General features: G+C 27.5%; 4 protein-coding genes across 14 annotated transcripts in view; all 4 read right to left on the bottom strand.

Moving 5' to 3' along the window:
* Nucleotides 1–1,907: 1,907 nt before the first annotated feature.
* Nucleotides 1,908–9,222, bottom strand: LOC126843356 (ADP-ribosylation factor-binding protein GGA1). 6 transcript variants are annotated; one of them, XM_050580812.1, is made up of 14 exons: nt 8,929–9,222; nt 8,464–8,512; nt 6,735–6,972; nt 5,672–5,832; nt 5,372–5,605; nt 5,121–5,288; nt 4,833–5,055; nt 3,887–4,030; nt 3,682–3,810; nt 3,460–3,598; nt 3,188–3,360; nt 2,955–3,121; nt 2,785–2,895; nt 1,910–2,716 (listed from the first exon to the last, which is right to left on the bottom strand). In XM_050580812.1, the coding sequence occupies exons 4-14, from the start codon at nt 5,786–5,788 to the stop codon at nt 2,621–2,623; spliced, it is 1,701 nt and encodes a 566-aa protein (XP_050436769.1). In that variant the 5' UTR covers nt 5,789–5,832; nt 6,735–6,972; nt 8,464–8,512; nt 8,929–9,222; the 3' UTR covers nt 1,910–2,620. The 6 variants fall into 6 exon arrangements, with proteins under 6 accessions (XP_050436765.1, XP_050436766.1, XP_050436769.1 ...); XM_050580811.1 differs by lacking the exon at nt 8,464–8,512 and adding an exon at nt 7,346–7,458 and having other exon boundaries at nt 8,929–8,947; XM_050580810.1 differs by lacking the exon at nt 8,464–8,512.
* An 843-nt stretch (nt 9,223–10,065) lies between these two features.
* LOC126843042 (uncharacterized) lies at nt 10,066–14,447 on the bottom strand. The gene is made up of 6 exons (XM_050580342.1): nt 14,351–14,447; nt 12,506–12,723; nt 11,998–12,251; nt 11,736–11,759; nt 11,403–11,616; nt 10,066–10,191 (listed from the first exon to the last, which is right to left on the bottom strand). Exons 2-6 carry the CDS (start codon nt 12,683–12,685, stop codon nt 10,066–10,068), a joined length of 798 nt encoding a protein of 265 aa, XP_050436299.1. The 5' UTR covers nt 12,686–12,723; nt 14,351–14,447.
* LOC126843114 (peptide transporter family 1-like) lies at nt 14,441–22,509 on the bottom strand. 3 transcript variants are annotated; one of them, XM_050580451.1, is made up of 16 exons: nt 21,990–22,509; nt 20,210–20,324; nt 19,668–19,740; nt 19,146–19,314; nt 18,814–18,906; nt 18,331–18,605; nt 18,072–18,154; nt 17,812–17,979; nt 16,846–17,100; nt 16,538–16,777; nt 15,467–15,570; nt 15,258–15,386; nt 15,096–15,195; nt 14,901–15,029; nt 14,726–14,830; nt 14,441–14,560 (listed from the first exon to the last, which is right to left on the bottom strand). In XM_050580451.1, exons 2-16 carry the CDS (start codon nt 20,237–20,239, stop codon nt 14,471–14,473), a joined length of 2,043 nt encoding a protein of 680 aa, XP_050436408.1. In that variant the 5' UTR covers nt 20,240–20,324; nt 21,990–22,509; the 3' UTR covers nt 14,441–14,470. The 3 variants fall into 3 exon arrangements, with proteins under 3 accessions (XP_050436408.1, XP_050436409.1, XP_050436410.1); XM_050580452.1 differs by having other exon boundaries at nt 19,146–19,287; XM_050580453.1 differs by lacking the exons at nt 20,210–20,324; nt 21,990–22,509 and having other exon boundaries at nt 19,146–19,287; nt 19,668–19,801.
* A 211-nt stretch (nt 22,510–22,720) lies between these two features.
* The window catches only part of LOC126843112 (peptide transporter family 2-like), a 98,023-nt gene continuing 96,198 nt past the window's right edge, over nt 22,721–24,545 (bottom strand). For all 4 annotated transcript variants that reach the window (XM_050580441.1, XM_050580442.1, XM_050580448.1 and 1 more), the window contains 6 exons: nt 24,153–24,262; nt 23,839–23,967; nt 23,661–23,763; nt 23,390–23,518; nt 23,103–23,207; nt 22,721–23,024 (listed from right to left, as the gene is read on the bottom strand). In XM_050580441.1, coding sequence (XP_050436398.1) covers nt 22,869–23,024; nt 23,103–23,207; nt 23,390–23,518; nt 23,661–23,763; nt 23,839–23,967; nt 24,153–24,262 — 732 coding nt within the window. In that variant the 3' untranslated portion in view covers nt 22,721–22,868. The remainder of the gene's footprint in view (nt 23,025–23,102; nt 23,208–23,389; nt 23,519–23,660; nt 23,764–23,838; nt 23,968–24,152; nt 24,263–24,545) is intronic.

The raw sequence follows: 24,545 nt of genomic DNA, 5'->3' as shown, positions 1-24,545 counted from the left end.
AATAAAAAGCTGTGTATCTAAGAAAAATAGTATTATGATAATAAAAAAAAACGCTTAAGTTTGACTGTAAATTGCTTTCGGATAACGGTATTTAGGATTTCTATAACCCGAAATCCAAAAGTAATTTATCTTTTTAGGGTTGTGTTTTTTTTTTTACAATTTCATAAAAAATATTTTACTTAGGTACATTGCTTTACACTGTAGACACATTTGACAACTATACGATTTTTGAGGGCTTAAATAGTGTTTTTTTTGTGAAAATCCGGATTTTCGAATTCCCATCATTAGTAAATATCTTAAATAGCTTTCTATCAATATGTTTTTTTGTTTTTGTCGTACCTGATGGTAACATTAGTTTCACTCAAGTTTTTATTACCTATACTACATGTAGTTATTATACCTCAAGTTACCTGATTAAGATGTTTGTTACCACTTTTATAACAAGTAACAAACACCAACCACAGGTCTACAACGTGAACATTTTTAAAATGTATTTGAGTTTAAATTATATTAGTAAAAGTAAATGTCTGGTGTTATTTATAAATTTAAAAATAAAAGGATGTATCATTATTAAAACAATTTTATCATCAAATAAATAAAACAAAACACAAGTTTTAACGGGACGCCGAATGTACCCGTAATGGGTACAATAAAAGAAAAACTATTCATAGTTATGACCAATGCACTCAGTGGTCATAGTTTTTTTTTTAGCTTCGATGCATAGCAGATTATTATTTATTTCATGTGAATAATCAATAATGAATGGTTGATAACTAATTTTGAATAAATACTTTTTCATTAAAAATAAGTTTTATTTAACATTTACTTCTTTAATACCAAATTGCGAAAAAAAGAAAGACATATTATTTATCATTTTACAAAATAACACAATATATAATATATTGTTGATAAAAATCTTGACAAAGTTGATAAGAGTTGTAAATAACTAAAAAGGAATTGAAGTAATAATATTACAAATTTTAAATCATTTTCAAAAAACACCAAGTTTCATAAAAAAAGTTACCCTCCCCCATGCAATAGTCGGTAAGAGTTTTGGTTTACATTCAAAATTTCAGCTCATTACAATTTGTAATGAGCTTAAGGAAACATAACCTTTATTGTCTAATTAAATAAAATTATGTGTAAATTACCATTTTAATATGTAGGTATAGTGTATAATTACGATTTTTAATTTATCCACTCTATGTTAATGTTGGTCAATAACGCTAATGTGTAATAAATTATTATGACCCACATTTCATATAATAGTTATATTTTCATTCATTCAATTTATTTTACTGATAAATAATAATTACAATATGTAGGCACATAAATTAATAAGTTAATATAATTTTGATATAATGAACTTTTTTAAATGTAAAATACTACCTATATTATAAACAAAGTATTTTAATAAAATGAAATACACCATACAAATTAAATATGGAAAAATATTCTTACCTAAAGTATTTAAATACAAATAGTATTACTTATAATATAATAGACTAGTTTTTTTTTAAAGTTTACTTAATGTAACGAATATATAAAGTATACAAAGTCAGTATAATCATTAATAAAAATAATATACAATGATTTTTTGTCTTAAAAAAACAACTTTAAAAATATTAGGACACTAAATAATAAATAATTAAAATAATATGGTAGCATATGTTGTGTATACTAGAATAAAATAAGACAAATTACATATTATAGAACTTAAAAAAAAAAAAACAGTTAAGTTCCAATTTTATTAACATGGCAATCAAAATAATTAGGAACATTAATTACAGTTTATTTTAAAATATTTGGTTTTTTCAGTTTCACAAATTTTATAGTTTCTAAAAAAATAGCTTTAACACTAAAATATTGATTAAAAATTAAATATTATTTATCGATTTTGAAAATTAAAATATTAATTGCTAATTTTGAAAATTATTATCACAATAAACATTTTTTATAGCTATACAAAAAATAACGTTTGTTTAAAAATATCTTATAAAAATTAAAATATATGTTTATCTTTTAATTTTTTAACTTGCAAGACAAGAATTTTTTTTCTCTAAAAAACATTATACTTATATAATATGTGATGCAGATAGCAAAAAGGGACCACTCGTCAGCAAAGTTGATTTTGAGAAAAACATTGATTAAAGTAGAATGTAAACATTTCTTACGAAGTAACAATAATCATACCTTGAAGTCTTTGGGATTGGAATATAGATTAAAACATCAAATTGTGTCAAATAATAGCAGAAATTAGTATTATTCGATCTAAGAAAAAGGGTCAAACTTTATATTGCAATAACTTAGTAATTTTTTTAGCTACTAAGATGTACCAAAACTCAAATTGTTCAAAAATCAATTAAGCTTTATAAAGTATCACAAGCTAAAGTTTAAAAAATGTGGGCAAGGGATCACTTTTTGCTTTGCGCATCACATTAAGACATTATTGAAATCTATTTAAGTCAATTTATACATATTTTATATAAAATAGTTTTTTTTTAAAACTTATAGTAGTAACAACTTTGTGACATGTTTTGGCATAACTATTTAAAAGGAATAAATCCATAATTAAAGATTTAGTTTTCAATAAATATTTGAATGCTGTTATTATTTTTGATTACTGGTAAACACGGAGTTGCTCAATTTCACCAAATTCAGTAAACATTTCATTATCTATTGTATAACTTATTACAAACTTCATAGGTAAATATTCCTAAAATAAAGTCATACAGAAACGTTAAAAAAAATAAATTAAAAGTAAATCATATAAATATAATGTACCTTATTACGTGTAGCTACTAATATTATTTGGATAATTGATTCTTGAGGTAAAAATGCATTGTAAGTCGACAAATTAGTCCTTGATGGTGGTAAAACACGTAATCTACAATTCTGCAATAAAATAAAAAAAATTAATATTTATAAACTAATTGTTTATATGAGTGTAGTACTTCAGGAATAATTGGCTGAAATAAAAAATTAATTATTGGTTGTTTATTCCTGCTTTTTGTAGTTGCAACAAAAACAGTAATATCATCTCTGGGTTTGTTTGCTGCTAAATGTAGATCTGTGGTAATTTCATTTTTGTTGAATACATTTATAACAACTGGTTCAGCACCTGGAACCGGTCATGGAGGTTATGTATGTTATTGAAATTAAATAACAGAGATAATAAAACACTTACAAGGAATTATTTCTTCAAGTTTAATAGTCAAGTCACCAAGGGGTTTTAGTTGAAGTTCATCATTTATTATTTTTTCAGTCATCAATTCTTCGTCGGCATCCAAAAGTGGTTCATCATTTGAGTCATTGCTACTCACAGAGTTGTTGTTTTCACAATAAGGTATATCTGAGGTGCTGTAAAACATTAAGAGTCGTACAAATGATTATGTTACATACTCAAATGTAATAATAAAGTAAATAAAATATTACTAGCTAAATTAGTAAAATACATACATTTCAGTTTTAATGTCATCATTTAATTTGTTAAGCATATCTCTACCAAGATTGTTAAGTTCTTCAAATAAGTTAAGACTTAAAGCATCTTTGGAGTCATTGTGGTGGGATTTTGAAATTGTGCTTGATTTATTTATAGCTATTTATTTAGTACATAAAAAAAAAAATAATGATAAAATTAAGCAGAAATATTATCATTTAAATCAATCATAGTAGTCATACCATCAGATACAGAATTAAAGGTCGTGACTGGATTATGAATTTGAAAAAAATCATCTAATTCAGTTTTCTTAGACATTGTGCAATTTGTGTTATCCATATCATTTGAGTTGCTTAATAAGTCTTTGTTTTCTAAAAATAATCATACTTTGTGAATTTAATAATAACATATTTGAGATATTTAAAATGATTTAAAGTAATATTATACCTGACGAAATGGATAGCATGTTGAGATCCAATAAATGTTCAATATTTTTTTGGTCATTTGATTTGTTATTCATTGGGTTTTCCACAATATCACTGTACGCTTTAAAAATTTCTTTTATTTCGTAATTTAATTGGATTATATTTTCTATAAGTAGAAAAACATTTTTTTTTATTAAGATTCAACAAACAAGTCTATGCAAAACACATAAAAATATATGCATTTTAAAGAAAATTAAAAACTTTTTATAAAAAAAAACGATGTTTTGTGATGCCAGTAGTCAAAACTTTTTGCTATATACATAATCACAGCTGCTAAGTAAAGATGGTAAAAAATGTACAGGATTATTAGTTTAAGGTAACTAATAACGACACTCTTTTTTTTTTTTTTTTAAATTAGTTAAATATAATTTTTAGTTTGTGTCATTTACATTATTAGTCAATATTCAAATTTTTATCTTTTTTATTTTTTCCAGAACTCTATCACAGTTTTTAATATTTAAATGACAATGTATATATATAATACAATTATAAAATAAGAATAATTTGCTGGAAAATATGTTGACCAGTTTTGGATAACTTTTTTTTTTTTAGGTTACTATAGTTTAAAATAATACTATATTCAATCCTTCATCAAGTTTCAAAAGTTTATAGAGTCCTGAAAAACGCTAAGAGTTAAATTTTCATTAATTATGAAAATTATGATACTGTAAAATAATATAAACAAAAATGTTTTCAAAAAGATAAACTACAAAATTTCAGTTATTTTTCCTGTTTAGCAGAGTGACAAAAGGGCAGCATACAACTTTTCAAACAAATATAATAAAACATTTTAATTTATATTTTATAATGCTGTTTTTACTAAATACTGTATTGATAACACACGTGTATTACGTAATAATCAAGCCTATTAATGTTTCTAAAATAATTAGTCAAATTTATCTACATACTGACAATGTTTTCATTTTCAGGAATTTCAAGGGATAACATAGATTGAACTTTTGGTTCCCATTGTTTTATTGTATTATGTAGTTCGTTAATGAGTTCTAAATCGTAGGATGAGCTAGATTCCAATTGATAGGACTTAAGCATTTCTGATAACAATTTTACATTGTTTGAAGCTATTTCAATATCAATCATCATATTACTTAACTTTTTACTTTTTTGCTCTTCCTGTAAAACAAAATCAAAATGAATTATAAAAAAAAAAATTAGGTGTCTATTTATTTCGAACAAACCTCATAAACCATAGATTTAATTAATTCATTAGCAGCCTTAAGGTCATTAGGGTTTTTGCTTTTTAGTAATTTTTGCAATAACAATGATTTCTCTTCATTCATTACAGTCATTTTATTAGAATCTGCTTTCGTGTTAGACACGGTTGGCAATTTTACACACACTAAATCCTATAGTAAAAGCAAATTAAACATGTTATACATGTACTAAATACTGTTCATTTTAACTCGGACATTTCTATTGTATTAATTACCTTGACGACACCTTGTTTCTTTAACATATCAAATGCATCTTGTATTTTTACTTCTTTAGGAAATTGAGACGCCCATTTACTAAGGAGCTCAACTATTTTATTTTTTATCAATTCAGGAGTATGAATACCAGTATACTTAGGTGATACTAAACGTATAAGCTCGTTGAGAAATTTAAACTTCCCGACTTCGGCTTGAAAAGTGGTACTACCAGTTTGCATACATATGTCCAATAACTAGAACAAGAAAACAGATCAGATATATATATATATATCGTTTTTATTTTTAAAATTAACTTATACATGAAGAGCTTGCAACGCTTCCCATTCTTGCATTGAATGAATTTTGGCTAGAATAAACTTAGCTGCAACAGGTACGCATACTGGATCTCTTTGTACAAATCCACTGAACGCCATCATAGCAGGGCTGTCCAATCTTTCATTACTATTTCTTGTTGCTCGTTCTTATTTAGATATAAATATAAAAAAAAAAAAAAAAAAAATGCAGATTTTGTTTAAGTACTTATAAATTATTCAATAAATTACACTTATGTTCGTATAAAAATATTTATTTTTGAATGTTAAAAAAAAAAAAAAATGAACAAGCGAACAATTTCCAATTTGAAACAAGTAAAAAAACATTTAATATATTTTTTAAATATAAATATCACAACATTATAAACTATAATAATTAAAATATACTAAAACTTTTAAACATCTTCTCAAGTTGAACCATGAGCTGCCAATCTGTTTTGAGTAAATTATCCCTAAAATGGTCTTTTTTTGCGCTAATAGACTGTCTAGAAATTTTGCTCACTAATAAGTCTCTTTCTTTAAAATTGTGATTGAATATTTACAACACATACGATTTAGGATCTGGGTTTTTAGAATAACGCAGTGTTTAAACCCTGTCCAGCCTACCCAACCAGGTATTAAAAACTTGTTTTTGCACAACAACTAACAGCCTTTTGTTCTTTGATTGCAGTCATACATTCGTAACTCTTATTTGGTGTGTCATCTCACCTAGTCTTGCCATCCTGCAAATTTGTCATACTAAGGTTAGGTCATCTAATATTTTAGTTTTTTCAGTGTCTACATGACCGAAGACGCTTACAACAGCAGCTATCAAATCATGTTTTTTTTTTCATCTTCTAATATAACAGCGCTACTTTGCTTGTCTTTGGAATTTTCAGATTATTTAAAATTGTTAAAATTTCTTTTGTCATCAGAATGTTCTAATTTTTCATAACAGTTATCATTTATTTTCTCTGTAATTCCCTTAGCTTCAAATTCAATAATTTGAGCTTAAGATTTATTTAAAATCTATTGTGAATAAGCGTTCATAGACTAGGTCTCAAAAATTTACCCTAGGTGTTTAATCATTTTTTTCTTGTTCTGACTAAGTTTTCTTCCCATGGTTTTTTACTCTTTCAAATGTTATTCTCTTTATCCTTTTATTTGGTTCAAATGCTTCTTTTAATGCGGCAATAGTCTTTTTATAGAACCTTTTTTTGTCTTTGACCAGGGTAGTTGTTTTCTTTTTCTTTTCAGTAGCATCCATCATAGACATTTTTTTAAGTAGCAATTGTATACAAGAGTGGGAACTAAAACAAATAATATTTAAAAATGTATATAAAATAAAACTTGTAAAACATGTACCTAAGAATCATTAATAATGAATAAATACAATTAATTGAAGTGTCTAAGTAAATAAATAATGATTTTAATTAAATATTGTAATTTTAGAACTCAATTAGTTTTGATTTCACTTAAATAAAGGACAGATAAAGTTCTGTTTTCTCAACTTTATTATTATTTTTAAAATTTAAAATTTGATAATGATGTTCCTCTTCTGACATAGTCACATGAAGAGTGAGGTAAGGAAATATTTAAGGTGAATGATACAGTTTTAGCTGTAATGTATTTATTTAATATTAGACACCTCCAACTTAAATATTAGTGAAGCAATTTATTTACATTTGTTAAGTTTTACCCAGTTGAACAAATGATATTGAATACAAGGTTTCCATATTACTGAAATCTTTGTACATTTGCATGTAAGATTAGTAAACTTTTTGTAAGAAGGTTAGCTGTGTAACGAAATACATATATTTAAAAATTAGTTAATAGAACATTGTTTTTTATTTATTTATAATACTAGTCACATACACTTATAAAATAAAGTAAACTATAATTTTAAAGAAATGTCATAGTCAATTTTATTAAAAACTCCAGTTAACAAAAGAAAACAATAAAAATGTATAGTAATGTGTTTTTTTTTTAAATTAAACAATATTGTAAAACAATATTTTTTTTTATATATGATAAAATAAAATAAAATTGATAGTTCGTAAACATGTTCAAGATAAAATTTTATTCTGAACATAAAAAATAAAAACTTACAATTTATAAAAGAAATTAAATATACACTAAAAATATACAAATATTATTTTACCTTTTGCTGTGTAAGTGTTAGGTACATTCGTATCATGCAGGGGTTAAATGTAATTATATATATTTATTGAATTAGTTTGACAAAACATTTATTTTGCGCATTTAAGTTGGCTTAAATGTTTACATAAAATTCTCTTATTTAGACTCTTTATCTCCCTTTTTTTTTTTTTATAATGTTTTAGTTTAATTTATCTGAAATCTTAACTACTGTTACATTTTAAAATTGTACAATAATCATTATAGATAAAGCATATACATAATATGTATAATATATCAATAGTAAAAATTATATTAAAATATTTAACGCCCCGAAGGCAAGAGTGTAGCATACAAATAAATAAATTACAGAATATAAATTATAAATGGTATCAATAAAAAGAAAAAAACATAATTTTACAATAAACATTACCAAACAAAATGTATAAAGAAGACATTAATTAAATTATTAAGAATAAATGAGACTAAATCAGTTATGGGTTAAAGCCGGCAAACGGAGCGCCTGTGACTGAGTGTTGAACCGGCGACACCAAGCGCAAACACACTGCCGCCTTACCCACTCCTTCTCCTTATACATATTATTATTTTATTTTTTTTACACATTTGTGAATACATATGTGTAAATCACTAGGGTTGCCATATACCTTGGAAAACCGGGACTGTCGCCAAGTTTTGACTTGGTGTACTGGTGTTCTGAAAACAATTTTCATACATTTAGACACCGTGATATAAGAGATCAGGGATTGAAAACGTTTTTAAGCCAAAATGTACACTATTTGTTATAATTACAACGTTGGTTAACATCATTTAAGCTATCTGACTATCACACTGTCAAAAATTTTAATCAACTTTTGCTGTAGTTATAACATAATATAGTGTACATTTTGGCTTGAAATTGCCGTTAATCCTTGTAGGAGACCCTAAAATTATCTTCGGGACACTGGTACACCGAGTCAATAACTAGTGGCAGTCCCAAAGCTCTGGAACATATGGCGACCAATTTTGTTAATATTTTATACAAATTTTTCATGCATTGCGCCGTGAGCGATTTTCAACGAAATTAATAACAAAAATCCGACACAATATGGCAAATATTAAGTAGGACTTACCGATTAGAGCTTCTAAACTTGTTGATATTATTATCGGATCAATGTCCATTCCCAGACTGGTATAGTCTAATCTCAAATGCAAGGCACGTGAGTGATGCGAGATTGAACTACTGCATGATTTAAATTGTAGAAAATAATATAGTAGTCATATGAACACTAACACATTGCGAAGTATTAACAATTGACTAACAAATCAATGATGGTATAGGTGGCATTAAACAACACCAATCATAAACGAACTTTTATAATAATTTCAATTTAGTGTGTCGGTGTATGACCAGTAGTATACCTATTGTTGCCTATGTGTTAAATATTGACAACAATTATTATCACTAGATGATAACACGAAAGAGCATTGTGTTTGATCAATATCGGTATTTTAGCCGGTGGCCAGTAATCTAAAATTCAAGAAAATTTAAAAATTATGGTCATCAGCTGTCATAAGTTAAATTCTTATTAAATGTTAAAACGGTTAAAGTTTATTTCATCTTTATCAAAATTATCGTAGGTATTTTATGTATATTTTGAGCTTAGATTTTTAAATTTCAAATTATTGATTTTTACATTACTTTTCTATGGAAGATAGATTGATAGATTTATCTGTAATTTAAAATTTGCCCATACTTTATAATCAATCTAACCTTTTTCGGTGTTTTCGAATAGTGTAGGTATTGGTGTCTAATAACTATTTACATGACATCATCAATCAGAATTTACATCCAGAAATTACTTTTTACTGCCAAACTTTGAAAAGTACCTATTCCTTCCTTTCTAAAATCGAAACAATTGTCCAACAAATTTGATTATTTTTAAGTATTAACAGCAATTTTTTTTTCAAACCCAAATTTTAACGGGAAATATTAGAGCTATACATAGTCATTATTGGATTAGCCTTAGACCTTAATTTTGTAAATTCCCTTATTCCCCACGAGGACCAATATCACTAAATCTGGTCCTGGTCATTGTTTTGATTTGATAATAATATTACTATACTATAATTATATAATGAATAATTATAATAACCAATATAATATTAAACAGTTTTTAACGTCAATCAATTACAAACATTTGATAAAAAAACTTGTATGTAATATAATTTCATCTATTAATATTTAATATCTTATATTGTATTAATTTTTATACATTAGTTTTCGTTTCGTACTGTGCTTTAACTTTCCTTAAATTATCTAATAACTCTCGAGCCGTATTTACTGTTTCAGAGTCCACAGCTGCTGTCAAATTGAATATTTCTGATAGAGTTATCTGAAAATTAAAATTGATGCGAATTTGAGACTTTGTATTTATTATGTGCAGGTAACATGGGCGGATTGGTAGATCAGAAGACCGGAAAATTTCCCCATTGGCCGGCGAAATAGTGCAAATTGTGGATCGGAGGAGGTATTTGTGGCACTACACTATGAGCTGTTGGACAAGGGTCGGTTTAGTTGTTTTACGTGAAGTAATAATTTTTATTACTCAACATACTTTGTGATAACATTAAATAGTTTGACATCTTTATTATTTTAGCTTCAATGCGGAGCTGAGAAGGTATTGTATTTACAATGATGTGTTTTTATTTAATTTTTTTTTGTGTCGGGACCCACGATATATTTTTAACCTTTGAACCGATTTCTTCGTGTAGCAAGAATATTATAGATTATAGTAATCTATAGATTATAAATCGTACCTAAAAGGTACTTTATAAATTACAGGGCCAACAATTTTAAATAGTCACCCCTCCCCATCAAAAACGAGAAATTTTTTTTTTACATATTTTTCAACTTAATATTACAACGCTCTATAATTTTTTAAGAAATAGTCGAATTAGTTCCAAATTTGTATAGAATATTCTTTAAACACAGTGCTATCAATAAACATTGACAAATCAAAAAAAATATAATAAACCCTTTCCTCTAGAAGGAGTTTTAGGGATTTAGGTCTGAAAATTAGATCGAAGGTTGATCTAGAATGGAACTATTACATATACAATTTTCTCAAAAATCTTTAGTCTTTTATTAAGAAAAAACTTTAAAAAAGTGGAAAATAACACTTTAACCGTATTCCAGGTTGCTCAGCTCATCCGCGTGTAGCTAAGATATTGCCTTAACTAGTACATAACCTTTTAATAGCTGCTGGGTCAAGGTCACTTAAAATAAAGCATACTGTTTTTATAGTAGTTGGGCAATAAGCAGTGTTGTGAAATATTTCTATAATCCAATACTTATTTAAAAAATTAAATATTAATTCAATAATATTGTATACATAGTACATCAAAGAAATAAAAAACACGTGTACATCTACGAGGGCTCTTTATGAAATAGTGTAGCGCCATGGGCCGGCCTATACACATTTTCCCGGGTATGGAGGCTGTAAGTAACATATTAATATATCAATAGCTCGGCATTCGTTATGTTTTATTAACTACTTGACTTGATTATTATTTTGGAAGAAATGTTTCAACTTATAAAGCTTACGTTATTTTCAAGTATGTTGTACATTGATATAGTGTCAACGTTACGAGTAAGTGATTTGAGTAGTTTAAGTGCGAACAGTCGCAAATCGGGTACATCTTCTTTATCGGCAGTAGTTGTGATTTCTTCATTTAGCGTGCGAATTAGATTGATATTTTCCATCAACGACGAAGCGTTTGGATGAATGCTTATACTGTATAGCGCTGCATACGAGACCCTACAAATGAGGCACGCGGGAAATTTATTTATAATAAATTGTGTAAGTATTATTATAATATATAATAATAATTTAGTTATTAATATATGATATTATAAGTATTGTAAGCCTTTTCTTACCGTTTAATCCATAATATAAAGTATCTATTGAAAACAAAAATACCTAATTGCTTGGACAGTACTCAGTGCCGTCGCCAGAAACTTGTTGGATACACTATAATTTTTTAGTATATATTTCAGTCGACTGTTTTGTGCCCGCTCACGAATATTATTAAAAAACAAATTCGGTTAGGTCAGGGGCCGCGCCCCTAGTGTTCTCTCTCTGACTTCGGCACTGATAATACCCATAAAAAAGTTTAATAATTATGCATGATTGTCTTACTTTTTCAAATGGTTCCCAGACGGAGATGGTATGCGAGACAAGATACATATAATAAGTTTCACCACTTTATTACCGTTTTCAGTGTTTGAAAACATCTCTCTGCCCGCATCCGTTGTCGACAAATTGGCTACCAGTCCAATGACGCTAAGCACGAATCGTACTTCATTTGTGTCTGCAGTTGGAATTACTCGATAAGTTTCATTAAACGACTTCAAAACGTGCACTATCATTTGGGTCAACCTCGCACATTTATCCTACAGTTAGAATGATTAATTACCCATAAAAAATGACAATTGTTATAAAACCATAATAAACGTATTATTTTTCAAACTGCAATCTCGTTAAAGGAGAGACATAGGAGAGGAGAGGAGAGGAGAGGAGGTACATAGGTTATACTACAATATATATATATTTAAATATCCGTCACGGTAGAAATGGTATTAGAAGATGATTTCAAGAAAAATATGTTCACAACATTTCCGTAGTATTAATAGTAAAAAAAAATTACCTCCCGCAAAATCATATGAACTATATCCGGCTTTTGAGTAGCCTTCCACAAAAAGTAACCTATAGTGGATCCGACTAATGTACAAAACTCAGTCTGTCGTTTAATTTGCGATCGGAGTTCTTTTGTCTGGACAAGCATTTGTCCAATTAGTTCTTGTTGACGTTGCCACTCATATTGCATTATTGAATACTTTGATTTCAGTAATTCATTTTCGTTTTCTGTTAAATAACACTTATGTATTATCCTATACATGTTTGTACACCTCTGTACCGTTTTTAAATAAAACAGTTACACATAATTTTAATTAAGTTACTTAAAATACTAGCAATACGTATGACCAAAGATTAATTTTTCAATATATGTGAAAAAACATTAAAGTGTGGGTACCTAATAATTAGTTAATTTCAGATTTTATATGAATTGTTTATCATTTATGATTAACATTGTTACAAACAATTTTTTACCTGTATCTCTTTGATTTTGTGACATGACTGATTTCCAATTTTTTTTAAAACACTATTAAAATTTGTTATGCTTATTTGTAATTATTTAAAAATTCCTAAAATATTTTCACAATTTTGTTTAAGTAATATTTATTTTGGATTAATAATTTTGAGTTTGTAAATAAACATGTACTCACCTAAGTTATACTTATTAAATATCCATAACAACAAAACTAATAATGAACCAGTTTTAATGGCATACAATAATTTTTTTTTAAATACATAATATGATATGAATATTATGTTTATGTAAGAATTTTGTAAATTGCTTATAGATTTTATAAGGTATATAAATTATAAACTAATTAAAGGTTGTTATCGCGTTGAAGTTTATAGTCTAGATTTTAGTCTATCAGGCTTCAAAATTAGTGAAATTATTGGGGCCATTGATTTCAAATTTGACATCAGCTACCCGTTTTTTCACTTACTTTAGGGATGAGAGCTGGAGGAAGGGTAATTTACATTTTTTTTTTAAATGTTCAATGTTGTTTTTTATTTGGTATACTTATTTTGTATTTATATTTCATATACTAAATTTTAAGTTTGTAAACCCATAATAGTCTTCAAAATCCACATTTTAGTCACTTTTAGGGTTTGTTAATTATAAAAAGAATGTTGACTAATTATCTCCAAACTACATTTTATCTCTTAAATCCTGATATTGCAACAATTTCCTACTCTCCATGGGCGGGGATATCGTTAAAAATGAGTTTTAGGGCAATTTGTGGATAGATACATGTTATTAAATAAATATTCTATACAAATGTCGACTTAATTTGATTGGTTTTCGCTAAGTTATAGTATCATATCAAAGTTTAAGGTTGAAAAACCAGTCACATATTTTTTCGGGTTTTTTAGGTTTTGGGGGTGAAGGAACTGATTTATTCAACTTTTGACCTACCAAAGTACCAACCGAATACGCTTTCAGCCAAGTGATTTGGTTTACAGGGAAATAAGTTATCGGGTCTTCAGACACAAAAAAAAACACATCATTATTAAACCAATACCTTCTCTGCTATCGCATCAAAGATAAAATAGATTTACTTTTATTAAAACTAAATAAGTCAAACTGACACAGACAACCAAAGAAAAAGTAACTTGAGGTGAGATTATAAAAAAAAAAACACATTTTGGATAACAAATTCGATATCCATAAATTATGTTAAATGACGATTGAAGAATGATAATATAAATTAACTAAGCTGAAATTATGAATTTATGGTTACTCGGGTAGGGAGGGCTGTTCGCTAGTTATGAAATCCAGATCCTAATTTGGTACTGCAGTTAGAACAATCACAATTTGCATTACCCTTACATCCACCCACATCTATAATTTACACACATTTTTGCAAAGGATCACTAATTCTTGTAAATAACAAATTGGTAGTATAACAATAATAACTGTTTCTTGCTTTGACTCGATTGCGTCTTCGAGTTTATTGTTACTTCATTATGTTGTCGGCTATGTGCTGTACACGTAATTAGAACTCAAGTAAATCAACACTGCCATATTAACGATCATCATACAAGAATACAATATATATTCATGTACCTGCAAAAAATAGGTTAGATCAGAGTGGCTTGGTAATGGTCGTTAAATAACAAGCAGAATGTTTTTTCTACCATCAATTAAAAAATAAAAATTACTTCTTTCTCTTTAAAAATAGCCATCGCTTATAAATAAATTAATAACTATAATATTTAAAGATAAGTTTACTAGATTTTCCAGTGATAACGTTGATATAAAAACGATTAAAAGATTGCCAACGGAATTTGTTATCAAAGAACACGCAGATACAAATGTTACTAAATTAGGTGGAGCCTAAAAAAATATGATTTTAGAAAAATTATGTTAGTAACAACGAAGTAAGTGAGTAGAATGTAGATGTTACCTCTAGAAAAGAGAATTCGGCACTCGTCTTTAAAAATATCACTTCGCCAATAAGAATACATATGAATTGAGGAGTCTGCCATAGTATATGCATATAGTTTCCCACGTCGGTTGCAAATAATTTTGAATCCTGTACATTAATTCATAGAATGTCACAATAATAGCTCTTTAAATAAATTAATATTTTTATCGATACCATTCGTTGGTTGTTAGTATGAATTAAAAGTGTATAAAATGTCGTTGGTATGAAATTTAAATCGGCTTGTATGACTACTCCGTTATGAATTAAATCATATCTGTAAGCATAGATTAGTCAGTTGAATTTCATTAAAAACCAGAATCCATCATGCCGACATACTTTCCGTGGAGTACTTGCTTAAAATTTGTCAATGATGCGGAAGAGATGTTATACCTATATGAAATATATTCCTTCGTGTTAGTTAATACAAACAATTCGGTTTTGGCCATGTCTCCATCGACAAAAATTCTGAACAAAAATCATTCAGATTGTATAAGAATGTTTAAAAATAAACTGTTATTTGTGTAAATAATATAAAATATACTTACCGGAGACTAGGTTTCCCACTTTTGGATTTAAACAAATTATCTTGTTGGCTAGCTCGGCGTAATATCGCTTTGTTTTCTAATCGAGTAAAGTGGTATGAAATTGACTGAAAATAGAATAAAATGCAAGAGGTCATGGCGATGCTCCTTATGGGGTTTATTTCAAAAACAACTGTTAAAGATGTACAACGATGGGGCTCAAACAGCAAAAACATGCAAAGCTTTTTGGAAGGTAAGCACCGATACAAAATAAATATAATTATGAAGTACTGTTTACCTGGCATAAAAATGGATCGTTGGGAGGAAACTCGGATAACCTTGGGAGACAACTCGAATGAAAAATACCTGGCACAGGAGGCATCTAGTACTATTTGATCCAAAATGTTATGATAAGAAATAAAGAACACGATAGGCAATTTGGATAGTATTTCGGAGGCACTAGTACATAATATTGACGGCTATCTAGGGATGGAGGCAACTAGTATTCACCGATTCTGTATTTGGAATTTATTATGCGAAAGAATAAAGGTTCCATTTCTATCTATAACTATAGAGGAATTGAAGAAAGTAGCAAGTTGAATATAGTATAATTAGATGAGATTAAAAGTTAATAGTGGTGTCATGTAATAAAGAAGATACGCGGTAAAAAAAATTGAAGTAAAAATGTAGCATGGCAAAAACAATGATGAATGGAGTGAGTGTTGGACATCAAATGAGAGTGATGTTAGAAATATGCATAGAATATACCTGACGTTAAGGTGGTTGTATTGAATGACTAGACTGTATAGAATTATGAATAACTAAAGTTAGCAAGTGTCACCAATATCAGAAAATATTGCGAAATAACTAAATAGATGAAAATGGTTAACACTTCAGGCGTATTGTAAAAAAGAACTTTTAATAATAAAACGAATACCTATAGGGTTAGTGTGTAGAGGTTAAGACATACTTATTCTTCTATCGGCCTATTTTAAGGAAGGCAGGTCGCATAAGAAGTGATTGGATGTTGTAATAATATACATGGAGTTAGGTTGAGTAGGATTAGGGTTGAAGACCCTAGATTAATTATCTTACTTTGCCTTCTTTAATTGTTACATAAGTTTCAATATCGTCTACGAGGGTCCCGCACGAGGAATCTAAATTCAGCTTGAAGTTTTCATACATTTCATTCGAAATACCTTCATATTGAAATTCGATCATATCAAGTGGTTCTAAAGTATTGTGTTGTGACGGAGAGTTTATACGGACATTGCAGTCGAATCCGTTATAAATAATAACACGTCCTTCGCCAGCAGATATCACTGTGCTTTCACCCTTATAAAATTAGAATTCGTCAGTATCGTATTATTTTTGTACGTGAATACAATTTTCAAATCTATTACAAATATTTTAAACTGAATGTACGCAGCAAACATGAAGGCCAAAGCAGCGGAGAAGTAGCTGATCACGATTTTTAACAATGGCTGTTCGATACCGATTTTTTTCATTGCTGGATTAAGGACATGGTCATAAGTTAGATAAAGTACAGCGGAGCAGAGCGGAACAATAGTATGCATTTGATCAGGTTTGATTTCCCAATTATTTATTCCATTTATTCGCCCATCCATGAGAGTTGCTTGCAAAACCCAACGAGATCCCTAAAGAATTAACAGATATAATACTCCATTCAAGTTTTAATAATTTTTTAATATTGTTTTTGTTAATGTTGTTTGTAATAATTTAACAAAGGTGTTCAATAGTACTAATATATATGGGCCGAAACGCTAAATACGGAAAATCATCTTAATTTTACACACAATTATTTCAACTATTTTGATTACTGTAGTAGTTTTTTCCGTTTTTTCGACTTTTTAATAAAATTTTACCTCTTTTTTGTTTTTTTGGGCGTTTTTATGGAGAACTCAATTTGAAATGTACTCCTTTTATGTAAAATTATCTCAGATTTCTGAAAAAAAATATCAGAAAAATTCTTAAATTTTGGACAACACGAACAAACCAACTTTTTAATTTATTAACTCAATTTTATGACTTACGGTTACTCGAAAAATTAAATCAATATTTTTTTCAGAAAGCTGAAATAAGAAATTGTTTTTTAACAATTTTTTTGGTAGCTGAAAACACTATAAAATAACGATAAAAAAAGAGGTCAAGATAAAAACTCAAAATACCTTTTACACGACCGTCGCCAAAATAATCGAAACAAAATGTCGAGAACATTCTTTTCATCTTAACAGACATGCAGATTTTAAAAAAATCCGAGGGGGTCACTCCAAACGTTCGTTCGTATTTGACGTTTTGACCCATATGTACATTATTCTATAAACAAATGTTACTCAAAATATCTGTACTTGTAGTTCATAAAGAGCCCAAAACATAGGATACGTTATATATATCAAGAGTATTTTAGTGACTTTTTTGGTATCTGATATTTGAGCTTCGCTATATTTGCTCTTCGCGTGATCTAACCAATGAGTGTTTTTTAAAGAAGTCTTCGTAATTGTTTTACGTAAGGCATACTGAAAGATAAAATAATAACTTTGTTAGAAAGTATAATTGTTCTGGCAGTTAACTGACATAATATTATAAACATCTACGAAAATATATTTACGAAAATGCATGCGAATGTTTTTTGTACACCTCCGAAATCTGGCTTCCTTTTTTTATACTTATTACTTCCGAGTAGAAATATCACTATAAAATTTGAAATGTATTACAAAAAGTAGTAGAAATCTCTTTATAAAACCCAATCCAAAGACTTTGTATAAGTATAATACAACACGGTATAAAAATAAATACAAAATTACCAACATTATAGCTTTGGATTGTTTTTTTTTTTTAAAGGTTTCTATGACTGATTGTCTAGTTACTTAGAGCTATAAGCATAAGTACAGACGGAACTCCAAACGCTAATGGATAACAGGAATTTCTACCAAAACAATGTACATTTTTCCTAAACTCGGGGCTTAGAAATGATGCGACCAATCCGCCGATTTGAACTGCAGATAAATACATTTTAGTATAAATCAAAAATTGGTTTTGTTGTTCTGGCATTATAAATTGATCTCCTCCAAATGTAAACATGCATGGTTTTATGCCACCTGTTCCAGAAGCTACCAATATCAATCCCATAATAGCGATCCATCTTTAACGAAAAATTACAAAAATTTCATTATTTATAGAAACATGCTCTATGTTCTATACGTTTAGATATGTTAATACTTAATTATAATGAATAAAGAAACATCTTATGCTTAGAAATTCATATCATACAAAAGAACATTCGTTAAAAACTTTAGTTTAATATTTTTAAAATGTATCATCTTTGGGTTACAATTTATTTTTATTCTTACCTTTGGAAGTCTAGGCTAAACATAGATGCTAATGATGCTGCTGTAAGTATTGTGTTTCCTACGATATAAACTATTGAAAATCTTAAAATTGTCCTAGGATTCCAACAAAATAGAAAATGTTTTTTATTAATCAATAAAAACGATTTTTCAATGATAAGGTTATATTATATTGCATGATTTCATAAAATACTTGTACATTTTTTATAGTAGCATTATTATATAATTTTTTTTTATTTCTAAAAATGCATTAATGCTAATTATTGCATGATTAGCTATAATGCATTGTGTACTGTAGATATAATTATTATTTGAATAGTAATTAAATTACGTACTTGAATTTTCCCCAGTACGAATCAGATAAAGTGGCACCAAAAAACGGCATTATAAATGTAAGAACTATGAAACTGTGATATATAACTGTCGAGGAATCGCCACTATAGTTCAAAATTGTTGTCAAGTATAGAACTAAAACAGCTTTTAAAAAATAGAAGTGTGAGTCATCTGCAAGTTCAATTTTCATTAATAACTACAATAAATTTCCGATAATTAGTGATTTGATGTTGGTTGGTAACTATAATTAACGTTTAATCTCCTGTTCCAGTACCTAGTGTACCTAAAAGTCAACAAAGCGAAGGTGGGAGAATTTTCAACAATTTTTATTAGGTCCTTAATGCCGGTGAAATAATTATTTTTAAATACATTTTTTATTCATATTTGTTTAGTCATCAAGTTTTATTAAGAATCATAAGATTCCAAGTAGAGAATTTTTAAGTATTGAAAAATAATCCAAAATATCGTAATAATATTGAGAATTTACTGTATTCAGTCTAAACATGAAATGACGAAAGTCTTACTTCGTAGTCCAAAATAGTTGTACCGTTCGCATAGTTCAGTCCCAGTTATAAACCAAATGGATCGTGGAAATTTCTAAAATAAAATTCAAATATTATTTTATTTATACACTTACACACGCTTGATTAAATATATTCGTTCGCTGATTAAATGGCGAACTGAGAAAGTATTTTGGTTTAACCATGGTTGTCTTTTAACATCCGGCCGATTTATTAGTAATAATTAATAATAATTGATTAGTATTTATTATTATTTATTTATAACACAAAGTCTTTAGATGAGAAATCGTACGCTAAAAGTAATTTATTCAAGGCCAAAATAAAAAAATTACTCTCTTCAAAATCGAGTAACCACCCTAAAAAATGACTTATCTTTTATAAGTAACAAAATTTACACTCAATACATTTCATATATAAATAAAACTACAATCAAAAACCAAATAATTAAGGGAAACCGAAAGTGCAATTTAGTAAGAAGCAAAAGATAGGTAATATTTGACAAAACAATTATGTAAATAGTTAACATTTTATGTAAAATTACTTACTAAATTTGTTTCAGAATAGAATGGCTCCATAACTTGCAATTGTTTAAAATCAATATATTATGTTGGTACTAGGTTCATACATTAATGAAACTTTTGTGATCACTACACATTTTTACTATACATTTTATTCGAATAATAATAAGTTATTGTCTATTTATTACTTTTATACAACTGTCTTAAATAACAGATGGTCTAAATAAGTATCTAATTCTTCACATTAGATAAAATAACGGAAAATGATTACTTATTTAATTGTGTTTATTGATATACACGTGTTTTAAAGTAAATGTAAGTAAATAATTTGATAAGTGTTTATATAATATAATTTAGTAGGTATTAATTAAGAGGCGCTAGAATATTTTTTTAATCTTCAGTCTGCTCTTTTTTTTTTTTTTTAATGTATAATGCGTAAATACGTTCTAAATAACTAAGTAATTAAATTATTGGCTTATAGTTTCGATTGGGTACTTAACTATTCCCTAGAAAAGTTATCTAAACCCAATGATATAAAAATAATACCAATATTATATGTTAAAAGTGTTTAATTCGTTTGAAACCCAGTTTCTATAGTATTCATTTAGTACTTCATATAGTCCCAGTTTCTATAGTATATAGAAGCTCAAAATATTACAACGATGGGATTTAATTTTTTTTTAATCTGTATACCCGCTGTCATAGGTCATCTACTGGACTGATATGTTCGATCAGCAATTTGCTATACATAACAAATTATTGTATCTAGTGGGTTCTTTGAAACTGGGTTATTTTAACACTGTAAAGGTGGGTTTAATGTCAATGTAGTATGTCTAATTAATTGTTGTCAAAGATACATGTACTATAGAAGTCAAGTATATTAGATTTCTATTATTACCGAGGAAATAGTGAAATTAAAAAATACTTGTGTTAAATTAAACCTTGCTTTTAAATTATCTGGTTTACCTTAGGAAGGTTTTATTATATACATTTATCTATAAAATATAAAGTACTATTCTATTTTTAGTATAATAACTAAGTAATATATTAATATTCAAAAACAGAATATACGCTAAAATAATGATGGCAAATTACTTTAGAATGGATATTATTGTTAATTTATTTTCAATGAAAATGTTTCATGCTCTAATATCGTATTCGGAGCTCTTAAGCTAATTGATGCCAATTAAACCTTAAGAAAAGAATTTTAATAAACGAAAATTATCAATGTCACGTACACATTAATGGCATTAATAAAGCTAAAATTCTATTTTAAAATAATTTGTCAATACATATTTTGACAACTATACATAGTATTAGGAATGCAATTTGAAAAAACAAAAAAATTGTTTAGTAGGTAGTAGGGTGGCGCAAAAAAAATCGATCTTCGAAATGTTAATGGGCTAACATTTAAATTTGTTCTATACATCAAAAAAGAGACTTGATGAAAATTTGAGATAAAAAAAAAAATTTTTACTGGTCGCTCAACGCGTTTTAAGTAAATTGACTAAAAATTTTCAAAAAACCCAAAAATGACTTAAATTATAACATTTTTGGTCAAAAATCCTCATTAGCACATCTAAATTGTAGTATTTTTCGCGTTGAGTATAACTGTTTGAGTTTCAAAATCCTAAGTTAAAAATTAATTACGTAATTAACAAAAATTCGTAATTAAAAGGTTAATTTTCAATTAAGCTTAAATTAACTAAACAATTTTTTTTTTTAAATTCTTAATACTTTATTTTGTTGAACGTTATGTATGTTTCTAGTGAAAAAAATTGTTTACACTTATGTTAAAAACTTATACCTTTTTTTGTCATTTTTTCGTGCACCAAAATGAACGTTTTACTGAAAAATGTGTATTATGTGTCAAATAATAAAATACTTATCGTAAAAAAATTTGTCGAAATATTAAAAACATTTTGAACTACTTATCAACGATTTTTCTTCAACAATAGTTAACTTGTCCATTTTACCGATTAAAAAATATATGTTTGTAGTTGCTTATTCTCTCGAAACATTTTGAAAACTATTCCTGACGTATGAAACCGTCAGGTGTGTCACTTTAATACATGACCGATAAGACCTCATGCAATTTTAATACAGTAGCAGTGCTATAAACTTTTATTAGGACACTTTTATACTATCATCTCAAAATAATCACGTAGATAAAAAAAATTTAAATCCCGAACTTTTAAATCACGAGAATTGGGTATACGTATTTTACACGTGATAATTAAACTAACTATGCTTTTAGCTTAGGATCTGAAATTTTATGTATCTCTTATATGAGTTGAGGGGGGAAGGGTTAAGTAAAAAAATATTTGTCTCAGTCACAGTCTAATTGACATATTATGTTATATATATATATATATATATAACATAAATATATATAATAAATAATAATTATTCCTTCTTTAAACTATAATATATTAGCATATTATTAATTCTGTTGTAATTTTCAAAGAATTGCTTGTTTAAAGATGTACTTATAATCAATAAATATATAAAGTAAATATTTACAAAACTTATTAATTTAACTTAATAAAAAGTATACCTATACCTAGTAATATCTCATTTGTAACAAAATATTATTTAGTGTGTTATTGTTGATGTTTAGACGATAAAATATTGATCTCCATTTAGTTACATGTAATTAGAGAACAACATTTTAAAAGTCAAGTTTTTAACTAGTAATATTTTGTTTGTCGTCTTGATCCTTATCAACGTGATTCTTTATGTCATTATCATGAAAATTCTTGTATTTGTAGTTAGCATTTAAGTAAATCAATAAAATCGTGTCTATAAACATCAGTCCGGAATACAGCAGATATTCATGAACCTATATGACAGTAAATTTCAAACAATAAAAATTATCAAAAATATATTGCCATTCAAAAGTAAATTGTATATTTCTCACTTGACTTTTGAAAGATATTGCAGCTATTATTATTACCAATAAATTACCAACTGATTGGGTTAACAAATAGCAAGCCGATATGAACGATTTGATTCTTGGCGGCGCCTAAAACATAGTAATACAAATTTTACTCATTATACTATAAGTAAGTTTCGATTTGCCTAGGTCTATGTAGGAGTTGATAACTAAACATAAATCGACCTGAGTTTGCGGCGACGCGACACTGAATAAAATAAATTGTAAACCCAATATTTAATGATTGTGTTTTTAATAAAATAAATTCTTACTTCGGTAAAAGATAATTCAATAGACGTAGCGACAAAAATTACATCGGCAATAATCATAAACAAATACTGTGGCGACTGCCATAAGATGTGCATATATCTTCCTTCGTCCATTGAAAACAATTTTACATCCTTTAAATAATTTCGTTGCTCATTAGTATACATATTATAATAATCACAATATAAAGTAATAAAGTACTAAGTTATTTCGCCCAAGAGGTATAGATAAATTATGCTTTTATATATTTGACTATTTGAGAAAAGGAATAATCACCATTTTACCATCGTTTCTCTGAACTAAAACTAGAGTATAGAAAGTGGTCGGTGTAAAACTTAAGTTGTTACATACGATTTCATCATCATGAATTAATTCATAGCTAAAAAGGATATGATATATTATACAGTTATGAATTATTCAGGTACAAATAATTTTTTCAGAATGATTAACTTACTCTCCAAAATTGACATCCCTAAAGTATCCTCCGGTATACAAATTAACATTATAAGGATTCCTTGAGTTGCTATTCTTGTTGATTAATTCAAACGTTTCGTTTTCAAAAATATTCTTACTGGTTAACACTCTGAATTACATATTTAAAATACATTTTAATATAATATCCAAGTAGTAAAAAATTGTGATCCCGTTAATCAATCTAACTATGTTAACGTTTATGTTAATCTCTACTGAAATCGAGTAGTTTAGTGATTGACAATTAGTGAAAGCTAATTTTTTATAATTTAATTATAGTACATTTGATGAATATACCTAAGCTTAGAATCGCCGTGTTTTGACTTGGATAGGTCACCGTCGTGTTGATTGATGCGGTTCAAGACTACATTGTCGGTAACAGTTCTTGTTAGGAAATAAGATACAGACTAAACATAAAAAGCTATAAGAAATACAAAATAAATACAGCTTTTTTTATGCAGTATATGTAATTTGTCTAAAAAAGACAGGGAGAAATTTTCTGAAGAGTTATAGGGGCAGTATTAAGTCTTAGTGAATTTAAGTAAGCAAAAATGGGCTTTTATGAGAAGCGAAAACAAATGTAAAGAGTGTGTGAGGAGGGATTAAAAAATATCTAGTGTGAGTATGAGCTCAACATTAAGTTCACATCCATAAGGAAAATATGAATAGCTAAAATAAGGTTGATGTGTT

Source organism: Adelges cooleyi, unplaced genomic scaffold (genome assembly GCF_023614345.1).
Source record: "Adelges cooleyi isolate 19-005CV unplaced genomic scaffold, UGA_ACOO_1.1 ACOO_flye_CR_arks_rails_tigmint_CR_PRNA_574, whole genome shotgun sequence".
NCBI classification, from domain to species: Eukaryota; Metazoa; Arthropoda; class Insecta; order Hemiptera; family Adelgidae; genus Adelges; species Adelges cooleyi.
The sequence above is the reverse complement of the archived record's forward strand: the minus strand, read 5'-3'. Positions and strand labels throughout refer to the sequence as shown.

What these genes read in the sequence shown, in the direction of transcription:
- LOC126843356 (XM_050580808.1), bottom strand. Translation starts at nt 8,533, where the DNA reads ATGTATGAAAATTGTTTTCAGAACACCAGTACACCAAGTCAAAACTTG. An exon ending in TTAAATCTATGGTTTATGAG is followed by an intron (nt 5,056 to 5,120) that starts GTTTGTTCGAAA and finishes TTTGTTTTACAG; the next exon opens with GAAGAGCAAAAAAGTAAAAA. An exon ending in CTTTAATTCTGTATCTGATG is followed by an intron (nt 3,599 to 3,681) that starts GTATGACTACTA and finishes CTAAATAAATAG; the next exon opens with CTATAAATAAATCAAGCACA.
- LOC126843042 (XM_050580342.1), bottom strand. Translation starts at nt 12,685, where the DNA reads ATGCAATATGAGTGGCAACGTCAACAAGAACTAATTGGACAAATGCTT. An exon ending in TCTGGGAACCATTTGAAAAA is followed by an intron (nt 11,760 to 11,997) that starts GTAAGACAATCA and finishes TGTTTTCAATAG; the next exon opens with ATACTTTATATTATGGATTA. An exon ending in TTTATATTATGGATTAAACG is followed by an intron (nt 11,617 to 11,735) that starts GTAAGAAAAGGC and finishes CCTCATTTGTAG; the next exon opens with GGTCTCGTATGCAGCGCTAT.
- LOC126843114 (XM_050580451.1), bottom strand. Translation starts at nt 20,239, where the DNA reads ATGGAGCCATTCTATTCTGAAACAAATTTA. An exon ending in ACATTCAGTTTAAAATATTT is followed by an intron (nt 16,778 to 16,845) that starts GTAATAGATTTG and finishes TAATTTTATAAG; the next exon opens with GGTGAAAGCACAGTGATATC. An exon ending in ATACTAACAACCAACGAATG is followed by an intron (nt 15,030 to 15,095) that starts GTATCGATAAAA and finishes ATTAATGTACAG; the next exon opens with GATTCAAAATTATTTGCAAC.